The sequence below is a fragment of the Linepithema humile genome, chromosome 5, assembly GCF_040581485.1.
Source record: "Linepithema humile isolate Giens D197 chromosome 5, Lhum_UNIL_v1.0, whole genome shotgun sequence".
In the NCBI taxonomy this organism is placed as follows: Eukaryota; Metazoa; Arthropoda; class Insecta; order Hymenoptera; family Formicidae; genus Linepithema; species Linepithema humile.
This window is the reverse complement of record NC_090132.1, coordinates 13,276,039-13,287,309: the sequence shown is the minus strand read 5'-3', so window position 1 is coordinate 13,287,309 and position 11,271 is coordinate 13,276,039. Positions and strand designations below refer to the sequence as shown.

The 11,271-nt window shown below is 25.7% G+C and overlaps 1 protein-coding gene across 1 annotated transcript; it reads right to left on the bottom strand.

Annotated features, from left to right (window-relative positions):
- Positions 1 to 5,341: 5,341 nt before the first annotated feature.
- Positions 5,342 to 9,148, bottom strand: LOC136999875 (uncharacterized). The gene is made up of 9 exons (XM_067354669.1): positions 8,762 to 9,148; positions 7,510 to 7,587; positions 7,251 to 7,412; positions 6,896 to 7,035; positions 6,714 to 6,780; positions 6,457 to 6,619; positions 6,086 to 6,369; positions 5,822 to 5,987; positions 5,342 to 5,720 (listed from the first exon to the last, which is right to left on the bottom strand). The coding sequence occupies exons 1-9, from the start codon at positions 8,777 to 8,779 to the stop codon at positions 5,626 to 5,628; spliced, it is 1,173 nt and encodes a 390-aa protein (XP_067210770.1). The 5' UTR covers positions 8,780 to 9,148; the 3' UTR covers positions 5,342 to 5,625.
- Positions 9,149 to 11,271: the final 2,123 nt, after the last annotated feature.

Sequence of the window (11,271 nt, the reverse complement as noted above, 5' to 3'; positions counted from 1 at the left end):
AGATCGTATGACGATATATACAACATAACGGATATATACTACCAGGAGGAAAGTCAAACTTTTCTGATTACAAATCCAAGTATTGGGAATATACAAATTTAGTAATGGAAACAAATAAACCAAAAATATGTATATGCCTCGGAATGGAACATGTCGTAAAATATTTTACAAACGTTACTTTTTCAAGATGTTATATATACAGAACGATGTTAGATAACGAATATCACAATCATAAATGGTGTATAAGAAAGTCATTATTACATAAAAATTTATATAAATTTAATGATAAAAACATATATATAAAATATAAAAGATACAATAACATGACATTCTTAAACGAAATTAAAAGCTATAAACATAATATGTACGGATTCGCATACCATCCAGAAAAAAAAATTCTATCGTTAAAATCGAAACATTTAAGTTCTAAAGATAAAAATACTAAAATTAAGATTAAAAATTTTATAAAAGGAATGTAACTTACTATTTTATTCCACTAGATCCAAATCCTTTTGATCCTCTTTCTGTATTATTGATATCTAATTCATTTTTTTGTAATCTCTAATAATTCAACATTTTCTATCTTCTCACATATAATTTGAGCAATTTTATCTCCTTTATTTATTACAAACGGAGCATCTCCATAGTTATACATTATTATACAAATATCTCTCCTCTATAATCACTGTCTACAACGCCTCCTCCTACATCTAACAATTTTAAAGCCAGTCCAGATCTGGAAGCAATTCTTCCATAACATCCGTTTGGTATTATAACTTTCAAATTAGTCGATATAGGATCATTTTTATTTGGAATTGGATAGATAATATGATCTGAGGACGCTCTTAAGTCATATCCAGCAGAACACATCGATGCCTTAACTGGAGCATAGGCATTATCTGAAGTCTTGTAAAACAGAAGATGTCTACAATTTGCCTTATCCATTTTACATACAGCAATAAAATTTCAAATTATAATCAAATATTAAATATATAATAAACAAAATAAAAAATTATATTTAAGATGAACAAGATTCACATAATTCCTTAGGTTTGATATATTTTGTCTCTATTCTTAAGTAATATAATCCTGTCTTTAACTTACATTTCCATGCTTTGAATATATCAACCTATTTATTTTGTTATATATATCTTCCTCATTACTATTTATATAAATATTCATAGATTGGCTTTGATCTATAAACGGAGCCCTGTCTATATAATAATCAATTAATACATCACTGTCCAATTCATATATTGTCTTATATATTCTTCTTATATTTTCAGGTATTGATAAAATATTTCTTATAGATCCGTTATTATTTAATATTTTATTCTTCATGTTATCATCCCACAATCCAATTTTTTTAATATCATCATACATTCTTCTATTAACAATTTTAAAATTCCCATTTAGCACTTTTTTATAGTATATATTACATATCCAAGGTTCAACACAATCGTAATTCCCTAATATCTGAGATGTTGTTGCTGTTGGCATTTGAGCAATTAACAAACTATTATATAGTCCAAATTTTCTAATCTTTAATCTAAGAGAATCGAAATCATTAATAAACTTATAATCGTTTAGATCATAGAAATCGAAATGAAGTAATCCTTTTGAAACAAGAGATGTACTATAATTTTTATATGTTTTATTATATTTTCCAGCCAAATTACAACTTTTATTTAATGCATAATAATATATAGATTCGAATATATTCTTGTTTAACAATTTAGCCTCTTCGTCTTCGTATGAATATTTCATTTCATGAAATAAGTCAGCTAAACCTTGAACTCCTATACCTATAGGTCTATTTTCTAGATTTGATAATGATGCACTATCGGACGGATAATGATTTACATCTATAATCTTATTAAGATTTTCTACTATCAACTCAACAGTTTCTTTAAGTAAGTTAAAATCAAATTTATTATTTCTTAACATCTTTACCAAATTTATAGATGCTAAATTACAAACTGATATACTTTTGGATGATGAATATTGTATTATTTCAGCACAAAGATTACTACATCTAATTGTACCAAGATTATTTTGATTAGATTGTATGTTAGACGTATCTTTAAATAAAATATAAGGACCTCCAGTTTCTATCTGAGTATCTATAATTTTATCCCACAAATCTCTAGGATCTATCTGATCTGTATACATACCTTTGTTTTCATAATATTCATACAGTTCCTCGAACTCTTTTCCGTGTGTATTGTGTAAGTTCTTACATACGCTAGGATCAAACAGCGACCACTTACCTCCTGATTTAACTCTTCTCATAAATATATCAGGAATCCATAATCCATAAAATAAATCTTTTGCTGAAAATTCCTCGTTTTGTAAAAATCTTTTAGCGCCTACAAATTTTAATATATCAGGATGCCATGGTTCTAAATATACAGCAGCAGATCCTGGTCTTTTACCAGATTGGTTTACATAATTGACCGTTGAATTAATATTTTTTAAAACTCCTACTATACCATTAGATATATCAACCTTTCTTATCTTAGAACCTTCGTTTCTTATACCGGTTATACCAAGTCCTACACCACCGGCTCCTTGAGATATCTTTGCAATGTCCTTCAAAGAATCATAAATACTATCTATACTATCATCCATCTGTAATAAATAACAACTAGATAACTGTTGGCTTTTAAGTCCAGAATTAAATAATGTAGGAGATCCGTGTATATAAAATCCATTCAATAGTGACTTATACGTCTTCTTTATACTTTCAATATCTGAGTCATACTTACTATTTATAGAAATAGATACTCTCATCCATATATAACAAGGATTTTCTATCTTATTGTTGTACTTCAACAAATAAGATGTCAATGTTTTAAGTCCTATATAATTAGAAACATATTTATCATGCGAAACTATTTCGTTAATATCGTCCTTATATCTATTATATGTATCAATAAAATCATTATTAAATATATCAACAGAAAAGTTAACATATTCATCAAATGTTTTAAAACCAGATTTATTAATATTAAACAAAACAACTCTAGATGCTAAAACTGCATAATCGTAATTATTAAGTACTTTTTCGTATAAATAACCAGATACATAATCAACTAATTCTTCTGTTGTTATATTATTAGTTATATTTAACTTATCTATAAAAGAAGTTAGGTTATCATTAGTTATATCTAAATCATTAGATATTTTTCTTAAAGAATTAAATAATTTTATCTTACAATATTCTTCAACAGACTTATTTCTCTTAATTAAGTTCATTTTTATACATAAATCTATAAAATTTCAAAAACTTTACTATTTTACATATACAGACTCCCTTATTATAGTGTAATAATCATCCAAATAGGAAATAACATCATTTATAGTCTTAAATTTTATGTAACTCCCGTCTTGTTTTGTAAATATATACCCGAGTCAAAATTTAAAACCTACACTCAAAAAAATATTTCGCTGATGTAGTTAGATTTCTAGATATTGCAACAAGAATGTATCGCTATTTTTCGTATCTGTGAAAACATTGTTTGTCACATATAGAATTTATAGCAGTAATGTTCTAGCAATAGCTTCTGAAAAATTTAGGTACCATTGCTAAATGTTATTCATTGCATGATATAAATGAGTTTTAGCAGTACAACTAAATATTGCTCACTGCATAGTATAAATGAGTATTAATACTGTAGCTAAATATTACTTACTGTATAGTATAAATGAGTTTTGATAATACAGCTAGAACAATCTTTATGAGTAGCTATCGATTATAACTGCAGCATCGAGATAATGTGACAATATATTCTAGATGTCATAGCTAACTTTTTTTTAACTACAGCTAAATTAATTTTATAAACTTTTAGTGTACCTATACAATATTTTATAATTGAATTTATTAGAAAAAGATGTGTTAAGCAATGCATTTTAATAAATTTATTATAATGCATTGGTTAACACATCTTTTTCTATATATATATTGTTCTATATATATATACATTTGTTGTTAATGTTTATACATATATATATATATATATATATATATATATGTATAAACATTATCAAATACATATTTTTATTGCTACAGTAAATGATGCAGTGTGACATATTGTTTTCCATCACTGCCTTTACAATATAACAAAGGTAAATAATGTAAAAGATCAGTAATTAAAATTGCTTAATTATTTTAGCAGTATTACAAACACTATAACAATGAAAATGTTCATTGTACATTGTACAAAAAAGGACATTGCATACGAAACAGATATTATTATTATTATTTACCTATATATAAAGTAAAATTTATAAGAATTTCATTGCTGTAAAACTCAATCTCAAAATACCTCAAAATATTAAATATTAATTCTAAATATTAAATTTAAACAAATATTATCTACTTTAGATTATAATAAGATAGTACCTTAAATTATAGCAATTAGTTTTTTGAGCGTACAAATAACAACCAAATATATAGTCAAAAAAATATATAAACTTAAACATATGCTTGCATATTTAATACGCATTGCATATATCAGACAAAAAATAAAATAACATTTAAAAGCTGAAAAATAAAAACAGATCTCGTATTTTTACTTACAAGAAAATTTTTTAAATAATTTTGGTAGTTGAGCATCAGACTTCCATTCATCAAATTCAGTTGTTAAGTTGTACAACTCCTTCTGAATTAGTCTCCATAAGCGATAACTTTCGGGAGAGTAGTTTAAATGAGCTGAGTGAATAATCTTAAAACATAGATCTAAAGCTCTTATTGGGGATTGAGCGAGAAATTGTGTCTCTCTGTCGAGAATAACGTAACAAGCATCTATGTCTTCTATGGATGATCCACAGACGAGAACATATGGCTGCATAGTAAGATTCCAGTGAATTAATTTTTTTTCTCTTTCTTGAATAAACGTTTGAAGTTTTTGAACACTCTAAAAATTAAAATATTTAAATAAAATTAAAATTAAATTAAAATACTTTTCCAAAAATATTTAAATCTTAAAGACAAAAGATATGTATGTAACATTTCTGTAGGATAAACACTTACTTCAATTTGGGAAATTACGCCCTCTTGAATTTTTCTATGAGGTGGCCTCCATGATGTAAGAAGATAGGTGTACCATTGCGCATAATGGCAGCCGTATGACGTCAGCATGATAGGACAGCCAATCAAACGTGGTCCAAAATGCATCCGCGAAATTCTAATATAGAATTATCATATTATTAAAATGTAATTAAAATTTATAAAAATATCTTATGAAAATAATAAATTTGCAATATAAAATACAGTAGCAATAAATGACAATTACCCACAATAATAAATAATATCAATTAATAAATATTATATAGAAAATTAAGTGTTTCCAACACAAATGTGTGAATACATATATTTAATATCTCTTATGATATCTCGTATGATCAGTACGACTTATACAATTCTTTACACAACACGTTGGCATAGTTTTTAAATATCTTTTAATATTATTATATTTAATAACCTTCGGTGTCAACCGTGTCAACATATTTTGGCAGCCATATTACTTTTTAGCATTTTGGACCAATTCCTGATTGGTCGAAGAGCGATCATTACTTTGGACGACTGCGCATTCACGGCAATAGTACACCTATCTTCTTACATCATGGTGGCCTCCATGTACGACCGGATTTACGCGCAACTGTTACGACAGTATCTAAATAACAAAGTGACAATAATGCCACTAAATTTTTGCTATCTATTAACAAAAGGAAAAATTGACAATATAAAAGCCAATTTAAAATTGTAAAAAAAGAATACTTTGCAATAAAAATAAAATTGTGTCCAACATTTTTTTACCTTCTGAAATCTCATCATTTGCAAAAAGTAGACAATTATCTTTAACGGTCTCACATTTATTGTCTTCATTGTTTAGCGCTTGTATAATACGATTGCAAAACTCCGAATAAGAATTATAGGCCTTTAGTTTTTGTTCGGGATATAGAAAATCAAAATCTATTTCAAACTAAAATATAAAAAATAGAAAGTTAAAATACAAAATCAATTTATAGTATAGTACATGATAAAATGCAAAGCAGTACATAATATTAAAATAATATTAACCAAAGTGTATCCAAGTTTTTCTTGAAGAACTGGGTATTTTTTTAAATAAGTTGAAATATTTTCCAGCTCTTTCTTTTCTTGAATTAGTGTAGTAGTTTGTAGAATTACTCTGTTAGTCTTACTTTTATTAATATTTCTTTTGTCATTTTCTTTATTTGTAAGTCGAGATTTAGCATGCAATTGTGCAATTCTTTGTTTTGACGTATCTGTCCAATAATCTATTATTGTAGGCCATGGTTCTACATTTTCCTTAAGAAAAGCAAGTTTTCCTTGCAGATCATCATCTATTTAATAAAATAAAAATAACAAAAAATATTTAAAATTTATTATCTAATTACAGAAAAAACTGCAAATATAAATAAACAACAAACCTGCTACTAAATCATCTTGAGAATCTGATTGATCCTTATTTTTAGATGCAATAATACCAAGAGCTTTAAATTCTTTTCGTATAGAATAGTATTTTGTGATTAATTTTCCTTTTACCAACAGTTTATTTCCATTTATATATTTATATGGAATGTAATAAAGCTCCTGCAAAAATAAATTTAGCATAAATGCAAATCTACATAAAAATGTGCAGTATTTTATATTCAATAACTCGTTATTAAAATTTATATTATCTTACGCTATCTTCTTGGGGAAATAAATATTGAATAGCACCAACCAGTTCAGTGAACTCTGTAGGTGAAATTCTAAGCAGAAAAAATAACATTTTAAAAAAAAAGAGACAATTTATAAAAAACGAGAAAAAATGATTATGATAATGAGGATCACAATTTAAAATTATAAAATAACAAATAAGCTTACTTGTCACATTTGCTCAATTGATTCTCAATAATAATATCTGTTAACTTATTTCTATCTTTATCCTTCAAATAAGAGCCTTGCTTCGCTAGTTGTAAGAAACATCTACCTGTAGCTGACTTGTTTAGAAGGAAACGAAGTTGCTGGACAAAATTATTAAAAAAATTATTTAAAAAATATTAGAAAACGCATGCAAAAACAACATTTTAGAAAATTGCATTAAAAAATCATAAAAATATTTTCTTTATTAAATTTTGAACAAAAATGGAAAATCAGGGAATTTTCAAGGAATTTTTTTACAAAATTTGAATAGATACTTTGTAATATATTTTTACAAAATCGATTATTCATAACTTACTTCACCTCGTGTGACATTGCATTCGTCACTCTCTCTCTTTCTTTTTTTGAAAATATTTTTTGAAGCTTCTTGATGAATAGATTCCTCCAAGTTTTTCTCTTGATTGTTGTTTTTTGGAATTTCTTCAATTTCTTGAATATCTTCTGATTCGTTTGAAATACTCTATGTATGGAATTGATAATTTAATATTTAAAAATAAACATTTTTAAGTTTTTTGAAATAAGCTTTTAAATTAAATACAATATTAAAGCATACTTACTAGTTGAAGTGAAAGAGGAATAACAGTCTTTTCACTTTTATCTTTCTCACGTATCTTTGTAAAATTATTTTCATCAATCTACAACAGAGTGGAATAAAGAAATTCAGAATTGAAAACGTAATGATATTTTAGAGATAAAGTTCTCAAAATTCGATTAAAGATATAAAGTTATATTATAATATAAAGTTTATTAAAAATATACTAAATTACAATTTATTTTTCTATTATCTCTCTCTTTTTCTACCTCTTTTTACAAATATATTTTAGACACTATAAATTATGTATTTAAAATTATTTCTTTCAAATATTTTAAAATCTTTTTTCTTTGCATTAAAATTAATTAACTTTTTTGCATGCTATATTCATTTTTACTCACACATTTGATATGTCACATTACTAAATATGCTGCAAATTTTTTATTTAATTTATATATTAATAAAATACTTGAATTTCTCTCTTTCTCAAATGTCACAAGAAATATTTTCTTTGAAAATGTAACAAGACATGTAAAAATTCAATTATATGTATTTCTATTTAAAGACATATATTTTTGCTAAATGTAAAGCATCCATATATTAATATCTATGTATTAACTAATTATATCGTACCTTCATTTCATTTGTGTTGTCTTTGATAAAAGTTTTCAAATTTTTCACGAATCTCATTCTGTGGCCAGAAAGTGGGATCAAAGATTCTAAAGTTTCCTTCCGCTCAGGTTCTAATAGACTTTCAAATTCTGCGGTTTCTATACAATTACCTAATACAAAATAAATATAAATATTTATGAATATTTATTAGATATGTGATAAAATACTTATTTGAAGTCACACATAACTATGTAATTTGAATAAAATACATATATAGTTAAATTACTATATATGTAATGTTTTATCAATAATAAAAACACATACATATATACTCAGGTAGCACAAAATATTCGTAGAATATTCTAAAATATTCGAGAATATTCTGCGAACGGTATATGTATATAATTGTATGTTTGCGCGCGTGCACGCAATATTCTTGAAATTTATATCCGAGAAAGGGCTTTATGACAAAAATTTATAACTATTTGTTGATATATTATAAAGCAGGAAAAATTTTGACGGTTTTTTTATTAACATACTTGCTTAAAAAATAAATAATGGCATGTGAAAGAAACTAATTTATTTTAACGATAGTGCAAAAAATTAATGCAATTGATATCTAATCTAATTATAATATTTAATCAAGTAAATAATTATATTCTTACTTTCAAACGCCGATGCATATTGCTCGAGATTCCATGTTTTTAATAAATCTCTAGTCGTCAATTCGATGAAAATGTTATCATCTGACATTATTACACACACAACCGTCACGGTCAAACTTCTTCCACAGTAAAACTTTCACAAACACCCAAATGAGACACAAACTCGAAGCACGATTCGCCTATGTGTTTAATATGCGTTGTCCCTTTGTCTGAACTAGTATTAACATGTACTACACGATGGGCGCTGGCACGAAATTTTACGCAGTACGTGTTGCATGCGCCACACGCGGCGTGATCGTGATACACTAAGAAAAATGTTTCGCTGATGTAGTTAGATTTCTAGATATCGCAGCTAATATCTATTTTAAAAGAGCTAGACAAATTGGGCGCGTCATATAATCTGTTATATGTGCAGATCATAAATTCATTTGTTTGCACTGTTGATTTTTTCTGTTTATTTCAATCAAACTTTCTAACACGTGATTGATATATAATCTAACACGTGATTGATCTTATATAGATAGGTGCTTTAGAGAAACTTTTTTTTTATAGTTCACAAACAATACAGATATATATTCTGTTTCTGTCATCTAAACTAATTAAGTAATTACATATGCAATATCACAACAGTTGCTAATCATTTATCTGTTTTACTTAATTTTTTACACCTAGAAAATTTTAGCTATTATTGCAAGATCATTTTTTTGAGTGTACTATAAACCTCATACATGGTTATTTGTGCCTCTAATAATGTTCCTTGACCTACAAGTTCTATCTTGAAAGTGTTATGTCTTCTTTTGGCCTTTCTTTAATCTTGTTGTCCTAGAAAACCCTTATTTTTATTGATGTTAAATATACAATTCCTACTTTCGTTCTTACAACTCCTATCTCTTTTGAATCTCCAAATCTTATCAAAATTTCTAGCAATAAAAATATTAATATTTAATCTATAATTGAGTTCAATTTTTATTATTTCAGATTAATATAATAAATGTTATAATATAAAATAAATAATAACAAATAAATGGCAAAAAATATTTTTAAAAATTAAGTGCAACTCAGTATTATATTTAGTATTATAAATAACTAAAAATTTATTTGAATAAACAAAAAACAATTAAAATTCAAAATTTTATTTAATATTTTATTACACTCAAAAAAATATTTCGCTGATGTAGTTAGATTTCTAGATATCGCAACAAGAATGTATCGCTATTTTTCGTATCTGTGAAAACATTGTTTGTCACATATAGAATTTATAGCAGTAATGTTCTAGCAATAGCTTCTGAAAAATTTAGGTACCATTGCTAAATGTTATTCATTGCATGATCTAACACGTGATTGATCTTATACAGATAGGCGCTTTAGAGAAACTTTCTTTTTAAAGTTCACAAACAATACAGATATATATTCTGTTTCTGTCATCTAAACTGATTAAGTAATTACATATGCAATATCACAACAGTTGCTAATCATTTATCTGTTTTAGTTAATTTTTTACACCTAGAAAATTTTAGCTATTATTGCAAGATCATTTTTTTGAGTGTACATATTTGACCTATAATTTGAAATTATTTAATATTCTATTACCACATTTACTTTATTTGTATTTAATGCATATCTTAATTTCAATAAGCGCAATACATTAATTATGTAATTTACTTAACTGCAGATAGATATGTAAAAGATAAGTGAATATTATTTATATAATATTTGCTTATAGTAGCCTATTTACAGTTAAGCAAATTATAATAATTAATATATTGTTTATTGAAATCAAGATCCATACATTAAATGCAAGTAGAGTATATGAGATAATAGATTATTAAGTGATTTTGAATATTTATTTTCTAGAAATACATATTTATAGAATATGGAGCCTTTTTAGAGGTTCTCAGTAGGTACTCTTTTGAGCTTCTACATGGAAAAAACGGCAATAAGTAACAATTTTTAGTATCAAAGGAGGGCAATAGCCAATGTAATGTTATATCTATATATATGAATTAAAGCTTACATTGGTTCTCCAAATTCGACAAAACTTGTAGGTTTAATCTAGGCTAAAAATTTCGACTCGGGTAATACTTTAAGCCTTTCTTGCTTCTTCTATATAACATTATTAATAAACTTGTATCATTTAAATTAAAACAATCAATTATGTCGCTATTAAATATGTAAACATTTCCAAACGATACATCCTTTATCTCGTTTTTAGAAACTTCAAACAAGTACTTATTTTTAAAATCAGTTACATACATAATACCTGAATATTTTTCACTCTTGAATTTAAGTAATTTTTTAATGACGATATTATCTTCTTTAAATATATCATCTTTAACTACATAATCTATATCGTCTAAATGTTTCAACTCTTTAATATTTGTAGAATTGTACAATAGTAATATAGTATTTTCCATATCTAGTAGATATGGAATATCACTAAGTTTTTCATCAAGTATTTGTACAATTTCATTATTCAATTTTAATATAATCTTAATTATATTCTTACCATT

What these genes read in the sequence shown, in the direction of transcription:
- LOC136999875 (XM_067354669.1), bottom strand. An exon ending in GCAATGTCACACGAGGTGAA is followed by an intron (nt 7,036 to 7,250) that starts GTAAGTTATGAA and finishes AATTTTGTCCAG; the next exon opens with CAACTTCGTTTCCTTCTAAA. An exon ending in AAATGATGAGATTTCAGAAG is followed by an intron (nt 5,721 to 5,821) that starts GTAAAAAAATGT and finishes TTTTGTTAATAG; the next exon opens with ATAGCAAAAATTTAGTGGCA.